The sequence below is a fragment of the Camarhynchus parvulus genome, chromosome 1 (assembly GCF_901933205.1).
Source record: "Camarhynchus parvulus chromosome 1, STF_HiC, whole genome shotgun sequence".
In the NCBI taxonomy this organism is placed as follows: domain Eukaryota; kingdom Metazoa; phylum Chordata; class Aves; order Passeriformes; family Thraupidae; genus Camarhynchus; species Camarhynchus parvulus.
In genome coordinates, this window is record NC_044571.1 from 104,575,499 (window position 1) to 104,595,093 (window position 19,595).

Consider the following 19,595-nt stretch of genomic DNA (forward strand, 5'->3'; position numbering starts at 1 on the left):
AAACTGATCTGTCTTGTCCCCATCCCAAGACCATTCCCCCTTGCCAGTCTGAAGCCACAAGAAACCTAAGCCAAGACCTTCCCCTCCTCAATCCTATTTGAGTACCAGGATAAGCACGAGAAAATTTATACTTATAATCACCTCCTGAAAAAGCCAGAAGAGACAAGCTAATGAATGAAAGCTCAATGTCAGATCATGAGTGGGAGGGAACTGGAATAAAATACATTTGCTAAGACAAGCTACACTCACATGAGAAATGCTCTGTCTCTCTCAGAACCCTGCCCCATACTGTGCTGCCAGGCTGATGCCATTTATGTAAGATCCACCACAGGAAGCTCAGAGAACTATTAACTGGCACCTCTAAAACCCACGCTGATATGAGCTAGAGAACAGTGCAAAATTCATGTACAAGACAGAAATGCCCTCATCAGCCATGAGAGGAAACCAGCTTCTTTTACCTTTTGGTTTCGGGGTAAATCTTGAGCATTTGCAGGAGGATTGAAATTCAGAACTAGTCTTCGAAACTCCAGTAGGTTAAATAATGACTGAAAAGAAAAAAATTAAGAAAACCTGTAAGCACTTCTACAAACAATACAAAACTCTTCCAAATAAGCCTTAGCAAAACAAATGAAGTGTCAAACATATGCAATGCTAAGTTTTGTTTCAGAAGGCAGAATATTGCTAAACATATTTTCACCAGAAGACAATTATTTTTGCCAAGAAAACAGCGTAATAAAAAAAAACTCTGCACTTAATCACATAAAAGGAACAATAATTTTACATAATAGGCAAATTGCATTTCACAACAAGAATTTTATGAATTGTATAACTGTGAGTTTTCAAAATGACATGAAACAGTTTAGCTATCTAAAATTTATCTTGTAGGCCCTCTATCATCTACTCCTCAGCGCACAGAGACTACATCTCTGCATGTGCAACCTAATTCCACTTGCATTAGCTGAACATTTTGCATTCTGTCCTCTCTTCCCATTCCCACAAGATCTGAAGGATGCACATCAGAGTAAGGAAATTGGGTTATACAATTCTGCAGGTAAGGGACTGATAACATTCCCATTTTATGGATACATGAATAGACAGGTGTCTGTCTAGGACATGAAAACAGTGTCTGCAGGCATACCCACAAAGAACTCCACAGTGTAACACAGAGCCTGGAGCCAAGAGAGTACAAGAGCAAGGTGACTGGGCTGCAAACAGTAAAAGTCCAATGCATTGAGCTGAGAACTGGAGGCCTCAGAACTTATGGAACTGCAGCACTGCTTTTCTGTACAGACAAAAAGCATCTTAACTAAAAATCACTACATTACAGAAGAGCATTTTGATGATGGCAGAGTAGGAAGAAAGGTCTGAAGTACTTTAAATATGCTCATCAGAGAAGCACAGGAAAGATCTGCCTTCCTATTTGTATTTTATTTGGTTTACAATCTATAATTAACTCTCCTCCCACTCTATCACATATCTTAGCTATTTGTTTTGGAAAGGCAGAGTTTGCTTACCCCAGCAATAGACTTTGATCCCAGAACTTGTCCTACCCATGTAAAGAATTAAGTCACAGATCACATCAGTTTAACAGGTTTTCAGCACCACAGTGCCAAATAAGCAAAACACAAATTGTGAAGAGGCTCTGCACTTATTCCAGTAATTTAGAACATAGTGGTAGGAAAATAAAAAGTTGTAAAATACTGCCATGTTCCTGATTCTCCCTGTGAAAGAGCCCATACAGAATCTAACCTTTTCCCATACCCCACAGTATACAGCATCCCCAACAAAACAAAGAGGCTTCCATTGTCACATTTCTTTTTAGATTTAAAAAGTATCCAAAACATCAGCCAAAAAAAGATCTCTCTGACTTTGCTGAATCAAGGTAGACAACCAAGACAAACTTTTTTCCTATTTTGCTGTTCAAAATACATGTTCCCCTTTTATCCATCCTTGCAGAGAAGGGAGATTAAAACAGAGTCCTTTGTTTACTTACTCAAAGCATAGAAAATGTTAATATTTAATTTAAGTGTCAGTCTAGAAGCTGATACTAATTGAAGTTATGTCTCATGATGTAACAGCATTCCACTGGTGGGCTCTTCAGCAAGCAAAACATAGCAATGTTTTATGTACAAAATAAACCAGCTGCTGAAATATAATGTCCAAAGGCTGAATTCTCTCCATAACTAATCCAAGTGCCATCAAAATGCCAAGCAGCTGAGCAGGCCAATTTCATAATACAAACACACAAATTATGTACAGAAAACTGTACTCAAGTTTAGCATTTTTGCCTGGCATTCAATCCAACAAGTTTTTCACAAAAATTCAGTTTCTCAAATCCAGAAGTCTACCAAACATCATTCCATGCTCTCCAACTGACCTGAACAAACCCATCTGTGCCATCTCCTGCGAGTAACTAAGAGGATTGTCCAATTTGCTCTTTTCTTCTTCAACCTTGTACTATTCAAAATTTCTTATGCAAGATGTTTAGTTGTTAAACTTGTTGCCAGAAAAGCTTACAGTGTGCATGGCTGTTGTGAGATACAGCAGAACCCTCACGGTTTATGTGCTGCCAACACCACTAATGCACACAGGACAGTGTCATGCTGTAGCTCTCCTACAGTGAGCTAAGTCAACTTGATCAACTTAAGAAAACCTCTACCTTCATTTAAAAAAGATAATTTCCCAGTGTAAGTGTAAACAAGTGCCTGAAACCAACTGTTTTAGTGCCTGAAGTATCTCAGTGAGGAACCTGCAGCTCTTCCTGAGGTAAGGAGATAAAAAGGAGCTCACCTAAGCCCAGCAGAGACCTCCCAAGACCAATCACCCCAGAGCCCAAAAAGAGGCAAAGCAAAACACTTTCTAGTTTGCTGAGCCAACTTTGTCCAGGCTCCCTGCACCCAGCGTAAGTGGCCCATGAGGCAGAAGCTGCTCTTCTGCAGCCACCAAGAGACAAAGCAGAGACTGTCCCTGGCCCAAGTGCCACACACTGGCCCTAGCCTAAAGCTCCAAACAGATTTGCTTTCCAAACACACTGCATGGAGCAGCACCTCACCTGTTACCCACTTGGCTTCAGCTACACTGAAGGTGTAGGAGTCCCAGTGCAAGAATAGAGGCTGCATCTAAAAGGTGGATACTTCACATCTACTGTCCTTGATCAAATACCCTTACAACTGACTAAAGTATGCAAAACCTATGCATGAAAGAAAAACTCTCTACAAGGTGGGTTTGTGGCTTTTTTTTCCCCCAGTGCCTTTAAAGCATTGAAAAGGTGTCATCCGGAAACTTCATTGAGCCAAACTAAGTTATACCAATTCCAATTGCCATGAACATAAACAGAGTTTTAGAATACTGCCTTATATCCTGTCGGAACAGAATACAGAAGACTAGAAAACCAGTCTCAGTTTGAGGCATTCACACTAACAATACTGAATAGTGAACACAAGAGATTGTGGCTTTCCCCTGCTATAGGTGGTTATGATGTATTTTCAGTCATACCAGAGAGAACTAGGTAGAGTTGTAGCTTCTATACTGTAAGATACTAAAACATTCACTTTTAGGAGTAATATTTACTTACATTCAGTTCAAACACAATTTCAGAATCTAAGTTGCCTGGGTTTCCCTTAAAACACTCTTTATCCCTTCCCCCCCCCCGTAAAATCTAGGATTATCAAACATAAGGACCTTGCCAAAATTTAGGTTGACTGAATAAAGAATTAATTCTTAACATTCAAGAACAGTGATAAAGAATATAAACAGAATTAGTGCTGCAAGAATATAAATTAGTCAGTGTATTAAATCTATAAATGCCAGGCATGCAACACAGATCGTTAAAAGCCACCAGCAGAGTCCTAAATTAATAAAGTTACTGACACCAATAACACTTAGAGAATAGGAAAACACTGCTTCTGAGTCTAGGTACAAGATGACCCAAGAAGCTGCTGCAGAGAGCTTCAGACAGGCTCTTTGGTGGATTCTTGCAAGTTTGTAAGCACCAGGAACTAAAACCAGCTGTTTCACTAACAGATTAATGAAAACATTTGGTTCTCTTTTGACTTCCAATTTTGTATTTGTTTGCAGCACTGAGAACAAAAAAAACCAAGAAAAAGGCAAAAAAAGTCCACAAGAACTGTGCATTTTTAATATGCATCACCTTTAAACAAGTTTGTATAAGAGCATGAACAGGCAGACAGCTTCCCATTGAATTTGCAAAAGCTTGGAAAGACAGAGGGAAGACAGGACAGAAAGAAGAAACCCAAAAACTAAATATATCTTACTAGGAGAGCTTGAAGAGCAACTCTTGGCAAGGGGAAAGAAAAGCATGCATTTCTACAGAGCTCCTAAACAAATTCCTTTAGGTACTGGCATTTAGCTAAAACATGATCTTGTACGAGTTGAAAATTTATGTGTACTAGCACAGCACAACACCCATTTTCCTCATTTAGTCATCTGCAGCCTTTTATGCACTTCAGTTTGACATTTATTTATTTATTTAATTTTTCTTTAAAGCCACAAAGCCAAGATCATATCTACCTTCATTCTGTGTAACAAGCAGAGAGCAATTTTAAATAGTGAATATATCATTACTGTTCTAATAATAAAAAGGAAAAATATAGCCCTATGTCATAAAGTATATTATTTGGAATAGTTTGCCTCTACCAACATGAAAAATTAGATTTATGTTCTTACTTCACTTTATAAACAATTTTGATGTTTTAAGGTATATAAAGCCAGTTTTAGCAGGGTAGACTGAGTATTATTAGGGTTAACATTTGATTCCTGTTAATAACTCAAATCAAAGAAAAACACAGAGCTATAGAATGTATGGTCCTACCTGCATGCATTGCTATGTTTCCTCCAATAGAATGAAGAATTTGAAATTTACTAGTTATCAATATTTGAAGGGCTAAGGTTCAAAGTAAAAGTACTCCTAAATATTGTACAAATTAGTGATTTAATACTCTCTGATTAAATATTTGCATCCAAAGCACCATATTGCAAAAATATAAACAGCTGACAGCTGAGTCCACTTCTCACCAACTTGCAAGCCTTTTGGACTCTATATCCCTATATCTTGAGAGAATTGGGATTGTTCAGCCTGAAGAACAGAAGGCTTCAGGGTGACCTAAACTGTGGCTTTCCAATACCTGAATTGAGCCCACAGGAAAGATGGAGAGAGACTATCCTGGAGTGATAGGACAAAAAGGGAATGGATTCACACTCACAGAGCAGGTTTAGATCAGATATTAGGAAGACATTCTTTACTGTGAAAATGATGATGCACTGGCACAGGTCCCATCCCTGGAAGTGTTCAAGGCCTGGTGGGATGAAGCTTTGAGCAACCTGGTCTAGTGGAAGGTGCCCCTGCCCATGGCAGGGGGTTAGAAACAGATAATCTTTAAGATCCCCTCTAACCCAGGTCATTCTTTGGTTCTAATTTGGGAGAATCACTTCCTTCCCCTCTTTAAGGCTTTCCAGACTTTTCTTATTAATTGATTATTTTTTCCTTTTTTGGTTCATATTCTTCAAAGTACTTTCTCAAAGTCCATAAAGTGGCTGCTTGTTGCTACTGCACCAGTTACTCTGCTGGGCACAATGCTCCCTTCTACCTTGCTCCTCCTTATAACTTTGGGGCTGTCTCACACTTCACTTGTTTGTCTTATTCCTGTTAAGTGGTAAATCCTGTTTCCAGAACTGAGACTAATAAAAAGCATTAAGAAAATTAGGAAGTCACCCAAAACATAGTTTTGTGCTTCTTTATGTACACTGAGAATTTGGCACAGTCCAAATTCTTGCATTCTTTAGAAAATTTCATGTAAAGAAGACAGAAGGGAAGTGAGCAAAGCAGCTTCAAAGCTGGGACTTGAGCAGGTTCCTGTTCAAACTTCACTGTGAAAGCATAGGAAGAGGAGTTTTCTTTTGCTCTTCCCCCCTGAAATAAAAACTCTTACAGACAGATATGACACTGCCTGATGGCTGAACACGTACAGTGCTAGTAAGAATCACAGATTTGAGAACTACAGATTCAATCCCAGGTCTCAAAAGATTTGGAAAGTACCTCTAAAAGGACATTTTTATTTATAAACAAGCAACCAATTAGCATTCCAAAATGCTGAAAACCTAGGTATAAATTGCTTTTTTAAGCTATCATGTCTTTCATCTTCAGAAGGCTGAGGTACAACATGGAAGAAGATGGAAAACAGCTTGCATACTGTTTGAGCTTGAAAGTCAAACTAAGACCTCTAGCAGGCTTGGGTTAAGTCAACATTTTAAACAAACAGCTCACCATGGAATTACCAGCCTGCATTTAGAGAACATTTACTTGTTTATAGCAACAAACTCAGAACATTGCTACAATTCAGAAGACAGCTAAGTATGATATGTGTCCAGAAGAATTCACATTATGCTTGTGTCTTGGCACATACTAAGAAATGCCATCCAACCACTCCTCTACTACATGGTCAAAGCAAGAAAAAAAAATGTTAGGACAAAGAAAAAATCACAGCCAACATTTCCTTACATGGTTACAGAAGTTTTCAGCTTCTTGCCCAAATTAAGTGATATAAATTTAAATAACACACCTAAACAATGCGTCCTGTATCCTTTATTTTAATTAAATGAGCAACTATTTATGAGTCAAAAGGAAAGCCATGATCCATTAAAGCTTTCCATACCTTGGCAACAAATTTTGCAATACTACAAATCATGAAATGTAGGGTAAGAGTCTGAAATATCACACAAGCAACCTGAGGAAGCCAGAGACTACAGAAACACAAAAAGCAGGAAAAGGAAGACCCTGTCAGGAAATATCATAGGATGACTGAATTTGGAAGGGACAGGTTCACTTTTCAGAGAAACAGAGGGAGTGACAGAGGAATGGAAAGCAAGAAACTAGATTTCCAGCATCATTATTGCTCTGCCCATGAAACTCTACAGAGCAGCTTATATCATATCCCCCACCAACCCCTGCCTCAGGCTGTTCCACAGTGAAAATAGTGGAAAGAAAATATTCCATCAATGACCATTTTAAGTCACATGGGGATTGAACACTGAATGTTCTTCAGCCTACAGCCTGGCACTGCATGCCCAGCAAAGCAAGGGACTCATGTGCAATGTATAAATGTCCACATTTAATAATATAATGCTAGACTTTTTGGTAATCATGCACTACCACATGATCCATCACAATCCTTTCTGTCTGTCATGACAAATCAGAAACATAAAATAATGTGAAAGTTAGATACTTGTGGTAGGCTGCTTTAAAGGAGAACAATATCGGCAAGTAGCTGAGCTACCAACTGGGAAGAAAATACTTGCTTGATTCTCACCCATCAAGTTGGTTCATTTCTTCCCAGAACTAGAAGCCTAGGATCAAAGGAGATCCTAACCCCAAATACACTGACATCAGGAAAACAAGAAAGCTGCTCCCAAGCACAATGCAACAGAGTAAAATGCCAGAAGTGGTGTTAGGGACCCTGAAAATAAAAGTTAAAGAGCACCCTAGGAGATTTATGCTTGCTGACTTCATTCAGCAAGCTATGCACTTTTGGGGGAAAAAAAAATCTCATCCAACTCTGACAGAGTCACAGGGAAAAGCGTGTGGGGATGCCAGGCCCCAGCTGTCCTGTTGGGATACCTCATTTGGTAAAGGGAGAAGCAACCTGGCCCTCTGGAAGTCACGAGACTGGGGGAGAGAGTGCACATGGTACATGAGGAATGACACTGGAGAAAGAGGAAACAGCAGCATTTACAGTACAATTTTCACTGATTTCCAAACACACTTTTCTTCTCCCACAGAAATCTACCTTGGCACACTGTGACATCCTCTCAACCATTTGGGCATTTCCCATGGCACCTTTTCCACAGGGCAGGTCCTGCCTGGACATTTCTTCTTGTACATGACCAGAACCTCCCTTGGGACTCCAAAAGATAAAGTTTGTCTGGTGCAGTGTCTTAAACCAAAACATCTGGGGGAGAACTTGCACAGGCAGCAAACCCAAGACATGATTCCAACAACATATCCATGTCCTGTCCTTACTTGCTTTCTGCATCCCATGTCCTGAAAACTCTTAACTTGTGCTCAGCATGGGATGAAGGAACCACTCCACAGGCTCCATAAATTTACTATTTCTAAGCCATTTGCAGGCTGTAAACTCTTACAGCCAAGAAAAACTGTGATGTTACCTTTTCACAAAGGGGCCACTAAAATGTACTGCAGAAAAGTAAAAACATACAGTGGTGTATTTGTGTTTTGTTTCCTTAAAGAACTTGATGTCTTAAATTTTATTTCAAGAGCAGACATATGTAGTTACAATAATGAGAATTTTTAAAAATTAATAAATAAAAAAACAATGCACAACAAACACTGAAATATTCTAAAGCCTCAAGATGTATGGGTCCTTTTATAAATGTTCATCTAACTAAACAGTAGCAAAATCATGCATGGGTGAACTCCTGTCCCAAATGTAGGTTTATTAAAAGTTCAAGAAGAGGGAGAAAAAAGGTTAAGGAACTTGATTAATTTCTTGGCAGGTAACATGATTTAATGCAGTTTTGTTCTGACATACTGTCTTGGGGACTCAGTTTTAAATTCACATTATTATCAAGTCAGAAGTCCTCAACAGCAAGGCAGATTTTTACAAGTCAGGCTGTGGGAAAAACATTACTGGTCACTAATGCTGCTGAATGTAACTGTGGAAAGCAAAATTTTGTTTTGCAGCCTTCTGAAGAGAGACTCCCCTCTTCCTATGCAGAAGACGATGCCTTCCACATGCGCCTATTTCTCTACAGCACAAATAAATACAGGGTAAAGGCAACATTTCCAGTGATGCTTGAAACTTATTAAACCTTGCTGTCACTCACTAAGAACGTCTCTTCAGGAATTTCATACTCTTAATGCAAATACACAAACCATTCATGACTGCATTTCACTAAGTCATTTAATTGGTGCCTATAAAAACATACATTGCAAAAAGAAAGGATCAAAATGTCAAAATCTCTTTTTTCCTTAACAAGCATGCCTTAAATAGAAGGATGACTTTTCTTTCTTTGCAATTTAGTTTTAGATTATATTACACAATATATCATTGTGACTGACAGTAGTTAACATTTAGATATTGTTGAGCTATGTGATGTGTCAGGTTACAAAAGCCTCCCAAAGAAAGCAAAAAAATACTTCTACATAGTCAATGCAACCCAAGTAGTCAATCTGCCCTGTGGATACATAAGTACGGTATTAGCTAATGTTCTAAATTAACATGCATTAAATTTCCTGGGATGGTTGCTTGAAACATAAATCTTCCTGGCTGACAGATAATATTAATAACCTATATTTTCAACCAACTGAAGTTATAAATCTTTCAATGGTTTGCTTAAATTACATTCCATAGACCTAACTCCAGAAGTTTCACTATCTTTTAGGATCAAGCCATTATAATTCCAGACACCACAGATTTTCACATGGTATGGCTGGTGACCATAAGAACCAGCTAGGTCTCTTTCTAATCTGTTTTCAAGGTATAAAGTTGCACACTGGGTATAAATAACATGAGATCATAGGTCTAGCATAGGTTTTTACATTCTCTGCCCTCTGCTCTTATCTCTGTGATTAACAAATTAAAAATCTAAGTTTCCATAAAAACATTTCTCTAAAGATTTTCAGCTTCCTATATTAAAAAAGTCTTTAACAGAAATGCACATTAAATCAGTCCTTTAAATTTGGGACTGCTAGGAATATAAAATCTGATTAGGCAACAAAGAGGGTAAAATATCAAGTCACGTTAGCTCCATAAAGATCTTAATGGAAATAAAATGTTTGCTTCTGTTAGGACAAAGTTTCTGCTACTGCAAAAAGAGCTATGCATGCAATGGAATAAGGAAAGGAGGAGAGAGGAACAAGGGAAACATCAAAAGATCTCCAGGAACACAGAAAATTCAAAACCTGTTAGATTCCTAAATGCTGAAAGAAAAGAGGCCCAAGAACATAAAAAATTCAGTGGAAAGTGGTGGGGGGGAGGTCACAGAACAATAAAATAAATCTTTCAATTTCATTATCTACAGCATTACCCAAACAGAATCTGCAGGTAAGTAAATCTTTCCCATTTAAAAAAACAAAACCAAACCAACACACAAAATGACCCACCTCCAACAAAACCAAAAAACCACCAAGTCAAGCAGAACATGCATAACAATAATTCAATTTATGCAGTCTACTGGGATTTCAGGGCAACTTTGGAAGAATTCATTCAACAAAAGCTTTTCATTAAGCACCAGTGAGGTGAGATGGAAAGTCCAGGTACAAACAAAGAGGCAATCAAAAATTAAGAGAGGAACAAGAGCCAACCATCTGTTCCAGCCTGAAGGAAGGTTACTGTAAATTCACCAACTCTGAACTAGTAAGTAAAATTCAGAAGTGATTGAAAAAGGACAGCAAGTTTTGACCATGTTTGTTCAGTAAAGAGATTTGCAGTGTAGTAGAAACAAGAGTTGGCAAGCATGAACAGACAGAAACATCGCATGAGACTGAGTATCTACGTCAGAAAATAGCTTATTTTCAAAACTGCTATGTAGTGAGGTACATGGTGGAAAGCAACTCTGGAATTTTAGAAGATGATGGGCACTAAACTAACTAGCATTATTCACATTATTGACCTGTGAGATCAGACCACGCTACTCAAGGCTTTTTTTCAGGCATCTCAAAACTTTCCAAGGTTTGACAAACCCTGCACAGCCTTCTCTGGGCAACCTCTGCTGCCTGCCTGCCTTTATGGGGAAAAATGCTTCTTTATATTCAGGCTAATCTTCCTTATCTCAATGACTCCTATTGCCTCTCATCCTCCCAGTATGCACTGCTCTAAAAAGCCTGGTTCAAGTACATCAGAAACCTCTTTTATTCTCCATGACTTTGCAAAAATGAGAGAGAGCTGTCTTGCTAAGACTTCTTCCCATTGTCTCTCATCACCACTGGATAGCTCAGTGGGTCCAGTGGACTTGTATGGGTCAAATTTGCACACTCAAATCCTTGTTCAGAGTTCCCTCAACTATGTACAGGTCTGAGGTCTTTGAGATAGATCTCACTGGTAAAAAACTGAGGCAAAGCAAGGCACTGAGTACCTCACCTATTCTATTCAGCCACATTCTTTTCACTCAGCCCTTTATGCCCAGTATATCATCAAAACCTTTTCTTGTTACCTTAGACAACCTTTTAGGCACCAACTCAGGTCAGCTTTCACTTTACTAATACCATTCCTTCGTGCCTGGACAACATCTCCAGTCTGCTCAACAGCCCATCTCTGCTTCCAGATCCTGCACACTGCCTGCTTGGCAGTGAAGCTTGCCTACGAGCTCCCTGAGAGCAGCACAGACTCTTCTGACAATCAGGGAATGCTGCTAGCTTTCCCAAGCAACTCTGCACTTCCACCTGTGGAACCCCAGACACCAACTTCTAGAAGACAAAGTCTGTTCTCCAGAACTAGATCTGGGTCCTGTTATTCCTTTCTGGCTCCCAGCAGAACTCTACTATTTCATGGTTGAACTCTATTATTTCATGGTTGCTGCAGTCAAGAGTACCCACATTACCCCACCTTCAGTTCTTCCATTTTTGGGGAACAGCAAATTCAGCTGAGCATCACCCCTAGTTGGCCCATCAGTACTCATACCAAGAAGCTGCTCCCCATGCCCTTCAGAAATCTAGTTTGCTTGTGTCCTGCTGCGTTGAACCCAGCAAGGGTCAGGATGTTTATTGAAGTTTCCCATGGGAACCACAGACTGTAATCCAGAGATTTCCTTGCCTTTCAGGAAGGCTGTGTGCACATCCTCATCCTGAGGAGGGTAATCTGTAGCAGACACAACTGTCACTGATGTCAGCACGAGCTGCATACACCCAGGATCTTCAGAAAGTCAACTCCTTGTCTTCAACAACTTCTTAATAAGAAACATTTTGAAGCTTCACTAACATATGCTACCAGCACCTTCTACACTTCAATCTGACTTAGGGATAGACATATTAAGAGATGCAATAAATAGATAATGCGCAAAAACATCTCATGCAGTGGCCTAAACTTTCCAGGAAAAGAGATTATTTTAAATTATTCACTTAAAATGAGCTGACTCACCTCCCAACAGATACAATGAAAAATGCCCACAGCTGATTGAAGAGTGCTTACCTGAATGACAGCACTAAACCAGCACGTGTTGCCAACATTCTTTAATCCTACTGGGCAGTTGTCTTGTCGCTTTCGATCATAAGGGTTTGGAGAGTCACTCCATACCTCTGGATGCGTCCTCTTTAAACTCGCTTTATTTTCTGCAATACTGGCTTCTAGAACTCTTTGAGACAGAAGGGAGGGAAAAATGTGAGAAAAAACCAAGACCCCAGAAAAACAAAACAAAAAAAACCCCCACCAAGTAGTAAAATACATTCAGGTAGCAATACAGACATCATAATGACATCATTCACTTATTGTTGCTGAGCAATATATGCAATATATTATATTTTATGCAATAACATGTACCCAAAAAGCTATTTTACTTTTAGCTATGCTACAGCAATTCCATTACCTTTTGTCAAATTATATTGGTGAGTGCGTGAATCTCCTGTGAGAGCTCTAGATACAAGAGCCATGTCTACAAGTCATCAATTATTTAAGAACCAGATTCAAACAGGATGGACAAATTTTAGGCAGCACTAATAGTACAGTGCTTTCATCCTCAAATGCTTTTATTGCTATGTGAAGCACAAAGTCACCAATCTTTCGTTTACTGACAGGAAGCCAAAGCTAGCAAGGAACTTTCAAAAACGAAGGCAGTTTTCTCAGTTTTCCTTTTTGCAACTTAAGCAACTGTGTTAATCACTTTACATGGCAAGTAATTACTTTATGAGCCATGGAAAGACATCTCCCTGCAATTTTTCAAATGCCACCCAACATTTTAATTGTATGTTTCAATGACCACTTTCTTTGCTGGAAACTGTTCCTGTGTGATTTATGCTGAATATCCATATTTCACATGACAACAGGATCTGATGGGTGTTAAAATCTCCAACTCAAGCCTCATTTGATACATTATTTCTGTATCAACAGGTATGCTTAGCCTGGTGAAAAAATACACCTTAAAATAATTTGTGGGAGGTGTGTTCTAAATAGAAAGATGGAGATGGATGCGTTGAGGTCATGTAACAGCGGCTCTAACTCATAAGCCAAGAGTCTGGCTTGGGCACTACTGACACAATAGCCACTGTCCCCAGCCATCCAGTCCAACTCTCAGACAAAAGGCTAAGCTCCTCTCCAACACCAGGCACAGGATTTCACAGGCTGCATCATAAGCATCTAAGCAGTCTGAGCAGCAGGAAGAGTTGTCCCCTCTCAGTTCTAGAGTCACCAGCACTAAAGAAAGGCAGATTTAGGTTGGTCTGTAAAGGGAGAACCTAAAGGATAAAGTTTGAACATCTTAGAAAAAACACAGAAACAGACAACACCCCTCCTCACAATCTCTCCATTTCCTACCTACATCTTTATTTCAAGCTATGTTCCTATCAACGAAAGAAAAGCTATCTTACCAAGAACTATGAAGCATCATATGAATTTGCTGAAGATAACTGTTCTGGGGAACATACTAATTTGTCATTGATACTTATTTCAGAAAAAATACAGTAAAAGAGAGGCATTCTAAATTTGAGACACCATTTGATACAAATACCACTTTTGTATCTGTCTCAGAAAGAACCTAAATCTGGTAATTTCCTAAGGATTAATCAATTTATTTTTTATGCCACCCTGGAAACAGCACTGAAAGGACAGGCATATAATCCACTAAGAGTTTCTGTTCTGACATCTCTTCAAACGCTGCATAGGGATGGAACCTGACCCTGATTGTTCTAGGAGTCTTTTCTGATAGTTTTTTCTACTAAGAAAACCACAAAATATAAAGAAACAATCAAATTAATTTTCCTTTTCACTAATACAGTCCTTCAAAATTTTTGGATGACCTATGTATCTCTGGTTTGAGAGCAAAAGTTGGTCAATGGGGACATTAGAAAAATGTCATAAATAGTTCAAATAATTTGTCATGCAGGTAGAATTGCTTAAAATCTTGTTTAAACTAAATTGCAGGGACCTTTAAAACTGACAGGAAGATTGACAGACTGGAATAAATTTAAATGATGTTGTAAGAGGATTACAATACCTACTCCACACAACTTGTGTTTCAGGTAAAAAACCCAAACTTCTCTTTTTTTGCTCTCCCCAGAAGTTCAAGAATATTTCAAGGTATTTCAAGATTCAAGTTCAGAAAAATAAATACTCTCAAACTGAAATAGGCATTACCATTCATCAGCTTAATTACCTACTAAAATTTTTTATTTGAATTTGTGCTTCTTTAGCAGGTAAGGGATTTACTCCCCTCTAGCTCGACCTAAAATGTGTTTCCATGTATTAATAAAGTATTTGTTTCTGAAGGCAACATGGTATTTTTCCATTATGCTTAATTCTACCTATAACATTATCTGTCCTCAGAGAGCACATGCAATAACTGCACATTCTATCTGCTGATTAATTTTCCAACATTAGGACAGCTGTGATGCAGTTAAATCAAAAATGAAAATTGAAATAAAGTGCAGTAAGCACAGCAAATAGGAACCTAATGATCAGCTAGAATGCTACATAAATAGATGTATTTACTAGCACAGTGAGGATTTCTCATATAAAATGCTCACCGTCTTGCATTCATAGTGTCACAAATGTGGGACATCACCTGGATCAACAATCTTACACTGCTTGACAAAACAAGCATCCTTCCAGAGAGTTATGACAAGGATTTAGCAATTTTGATGACAGAGCAGAAGCCCCACTTGGTGATCCTTGGGGACAACAGCACAGTCCCCAGCACAGAGCCATCAGCTAGCTGTGTGCAGAGTTTGACAACCTCCCCGACCCACAGAACCTACAGCTTCCCCACCTCCAAGGGCTGAAATCCTGTTTGGAGGGAAATGCTGTAGCAAGGGTTAATTAATGACAGGCTTGGCATGCCACTTGAAAGCAGTGTTTTATTTCTCTGTAACAAGCTGGGCACAGTCAAGCATCTTTGCAGAACTGCAGGGGGTTCACCAGACAAAGCAAAAACCCTGCAGCAAGGCAAGTCCACAGCACAAAGATTCTGTCAAACCACGCTCTAAGGAAGCCCACTCAACACACTGCAGAAAAGCTCACTCAGTCAGTTTACTCAGCTAAAGAGCATAGGAAGGTATTTGTACTGTGACTGTCTTACAGCTGGACATCCACGAATATACCCCTGACTCTACAACATTCTACAACCCCACCTTGGATCTACACACACAATGCCTAACCACAGTGCAGAGTCTCAAGCAGTTTTGATGACCCTGATTTTAAAAAAAGCCCAGGGGCTGTGCACATTCTTTATGCACTGACAGCATGGACTCATTTTTATAGGGGCAGTATCACAGCCACAGCTGATTTCTCCTTCCAGCAATATCTCACTGGCTTCCCTAGCGAAGCCCTCTTTCACCAGCTTCAGACTTCAATCCACAAAAAGTAATATAAACAGGAGAAACTTCTTCACAACAGGAAATACACCGATCAAGCACATTTCTCTAGGAGATTTAAAGAGGAAATAGGAAAATTGAAACGTGCCATGTACAAGATGCTCAGCTCGGACACTCGGACATTTCAGATGCACTCTCTTAACACCTACACAGTAATCACATCTGTCCTCATTAGGTAGTCCAAAGCAATTACATTCAGGAAGACAAATTCTACGTGCATTACAACATTAATTACACAAGTCAAGACATTCCATTAATTCTCCCTTGGAAACCCTAACAAAATCTGCACAAATTAGGTTCCAAACCACTACGAATATATTTGAAAAAAATATCCATCAGAGCAAAAACCATTTAAATATGAACATGGCCTACATTTTTTAAAATTAAACATTTCCACAGTTTAAATTTGGTTATTATTGACCTCCTATTTGATTTTTCCTTCTTGTTTTATCTAGAAAATCAAAAATAAATGGCTGTAGTTTGACTTGTTTACAACCACAGCGTTCTATTTTTTGTTTTGTGAAGTTCTGCACAGATCATGCACTTTCTGTTGGAATGCCAACATTCTTCTGTGGGGTGTTAACTACAAAGTGGGGTGGTTTTTTTCTTTTGTTTTTTTTTGTAATAAAACCAGTCTAAGTTCTGTCCTTAAGGAGACTAATTGAACAGTTTGGATTAAGAATTCAAGAATTCTGAACTTCCTATATTTGTTCAACACTGACATAATCTGTCATCAGCTCAGGGTGCTTCTTACTAAATTACTGAGTTGATCTAATGTCTCAATGCTGCCAAAATCTTCAAGATCCTCATTCTTCTCTGCCTCCATTCACAAGCAAAGTCCCATTCCCTTCCTTGTGTCATGAAATACTATGGATCTTCCAGTGAATATTTTTGCATGGCTTTGTGAGATGAATTTGTGCAATAAATGATCCAAAGAACCCTCCAGCAAGCATAGAAAATGTGGTGCAGTGCACCAAGGAGGATATGACCTGCAACAAGCTCTTCATTTGACATTGCACATGTTACTCTGTACAATTTTGCCATTAGATGTGAGTCTCTGTTTAATAAGACCTACATTTTCTCAGAAAATAACCAGATTGTCTAGATGCCTTTGTAAACACAGAAAAAAGGCATCCTTTGTTATTTTCTGCAGCCAGAAAGATATATACTGTAATTTAAGTTTAAAGTATTTATAATACTTAAATACTAAGTATTTATAATACTAATAATAGTATGGGCTAAGCAGATAGGACCAAATGAGGGGGGGGGTTTAGTTTCAAAAGTGAAAAACAAAGTCTACAGCAAAAATCCGAAATCTTCAAGGCTCCCAAGAATTGAGCACAGCAGAAGCAGTCAAGGCTTGGGTAAAGAAAAAGAGGGAGAAAATTTTCCATCTCCAGAAATAGGTCCATCTCTCTGAGTGCCTGCTTAAATCACAACTCTGTAATTACAGCAATTCTGCCTTTCAAAAAGGAACATGCAAGAGCTGACCTTCTGAAAAAAACTGGACAGAACTTCCACCATCCTCTTGCATACATGCACATACTGAGGTTTTAGAAAAAACCAACCCCTCAAATCCTTCTTCTAGTTGTTAATGAGAATATACACCCCTTTCATCCCACCTTTCCCTCCTAAAATATGCTATCTTAAATTCATATAACAAGATGACTTTTATCACAAATGGGGAGGCAGAGGAGTATGTTTATTCTCACAATTAGCATATTTATATTTCAAAAGGGAAAAGAAAATTATTGTTGATAAAGTAATACAAATGAAGGAATAAAATATCCATATTCTCAGAGAAGGAATTTTCTAATAAGTCATTTAGCCTGTCAAACACAATGAACTGAGGCAAAGAATTATCATGGTTAATCTCTCCCATCTAAATTATTTTTTTATAAAACCGGTCTTTTATGAGGAGGTAGTACTTTGCCTTCTATCAAGGATCAAATCATTGCCTGTTTCCCTTAGAACAAGGCCAGCCACAAATGAAAAACTCGACATTCCTCCCAAGGCCAGTGACAGATGGAAAAAAAGAACCAACATCATCCCTCCCACACAACCCTACACCCAAGCTTAGTTCAAGTCCCAAATATTTCATAATTGTATCAACATTACCAAAGAACATACAGTGTACAAAAAGTTATCATAAAATCTGACCAAAAGTTAGCTCAAAGACTCTTATCACACCCAAACTGAGAGAGTTATGTTTATAAAACTTGAAATCCAGAACTTCACTCAAAGCCAAACTCAAAATCTTATTTGTTAAATAGGTTAATAACATTCTTCATCTAAAATAGAGCAGCTGCTCTTAGTGTCCTCAAGTCACAATATTAATACCCACTCCCTCAATCTCATCCTTAGCAAAGAGGGAAGAAAATGTTATTATAAAATGAACACTGCAAAAAACAGGACAAATTATTTATTGGCTTCTTAATTTATATTTTGGTTTTGTTGCTTTTTACCTGATACACAAGAGAAACTTCTGGGTTTAGTTCCTATTTAAATATGACCACACATTCTCTATCTCCATCCACTTCCTCCATATTTAAAGAAATACAAAAATATGAAACATTTTATTAAATCCTAGTCCACACATAATAGACTATTTTCCAGTGTAGAACATACAATACATTAAAGCAGCATCCTGAAGCCAGGCATATCAGTAGCATAAGTAAAAGTAAACAAGTTATTATTTGTTAAAAGTTTAAAAAAGCAATACAGGCCAATCTCCAACTCTTTAATTTAATTTCTGCTTTATATAAGTTGGTTGTTTACCTGCTAATGGCTTGTTCCTCATCTGTTATTCCAGTCTCCCTGAATGCCCTGTTTGATTCCTCCAAACTCAAGGCAATTGCCCTCTGAAGATCATCTTTATCATCTCCAGTGAGATCAATCACATCTGAAAAGCAAAACTATCTTTCTCAAAATTAAAAGTGAAACAGAATGAAAGGTAATTCTTACTGTAGAGGAGAGAGCCCACGTGGATTGCTGAGCACCATTCCAGTCCATCCCTCCTGTGCCCTACACTCTTGTGACCACTAACCCTGCTAACAGCTCCCTTCTGCCTCCAAGCCAAATAAAAACCTCAGCAGCTCACTCCTGACACGATGGGCTGTGGTTCTCCTTGCTCCTAACGTTCTTAACTTTCACAAAGCTAAGGGACAAATTTAGGAATACATGTTTTCTGAAAGCCCTCTTAAAGCAATACACTTAAATGCATTACTTCAGCTACCGAGATCAGTTGCTTCAGGGAACACATGATGAAGAGGACCTTATTTAAAAAGAATACTTTAATTGAGCATAGCTGATTTTTCCTCCTCATGAAGAAACATGTAACAGTGTTTTGCCAACACAGCCCCAAATTCTACAAGTATTTTTTGTACCCTGGTAAGCCAAATACTTTCACACAGTTTCATAACAAGTGGAACAGTTCCTTACTCAACCTAATTATTTTCTATCCTGTTTGTGCATTCCTTTTCTGAACATATTTAAATCCAATTTCATCTACTGAAATTATCGCATCTCAGCATGAAAAAAACAAATACTGGAGAGAAAATGAGCATCCATACTTGGATAAATGGGGAATTTTGGATGGACTACTGACTGAAAACAGTTCTACTTCTGCCTTCTTCATCAGCTCTTATTATACAAAGGATCAAAGACTGACATGCCCCATAAACTTCCTTACTTCCTGAGGGCAACAACACCCCTGCTCCTAATTCAGGTGGGATCCTACTACACACCACAACACGAATCATGTCCCCATCAGGCACAGCCAAGCTTTTAGAGCAGCTAGAGCCTACAGAAATGTCCATCAGAGGCACAAGACCTTGAAAAAAGTCAAGGTCACTGGTTATTCAGGGTCAGAAGTCTCATTTTCCAAGTCAGACAGAAAGAAAGGAATAGTGCGAAAGAGACACTTGTGTGCAATATCAGATTTGCACACACACATGGAGCACCAGCTGGTTTGAGCCTCCCCCTTCCAAGGCCAAGTTTACCCAAGGAGTTGTGAAAGGGACTTGTCTCCAGCCTGGGGTTT

At 38.6% G+C, this 19,595-nt stretch overlaps 1 protein-coding gene across 2 annotated transcripts in view; it reads right to left on the reverse strand.

Annotated features, from left to right (window-relative positions):
* The window catches only part of USP25 (ubiquitin specific peptidase 25), an 88,323-nt gene that overhangs the window by 38,268 nt on the left and 30,460 nt on the right, over nt 1-19,595 (reverse strand). For both annotated transcript variants that reach the window (XM_030958751.1, XM_030958838.1), the window contains exons 4-6: nt 18,332-18,455; nt 12,162-12,324; nt 459-545 (exon numbers count right to left, since the gene is read on the reverse strand). In XM_030958751.1, the coding sequence (XP_030814611.1) occupies nt 459-545; nt 12,162-12,324; nt 18,332-18,455 (374 nt within the window). The remainder of the gene's footprint in view (nt 1-458; nt 546-12,161; nt 12,325-18,331; nt 18,456-19,595) is intronic.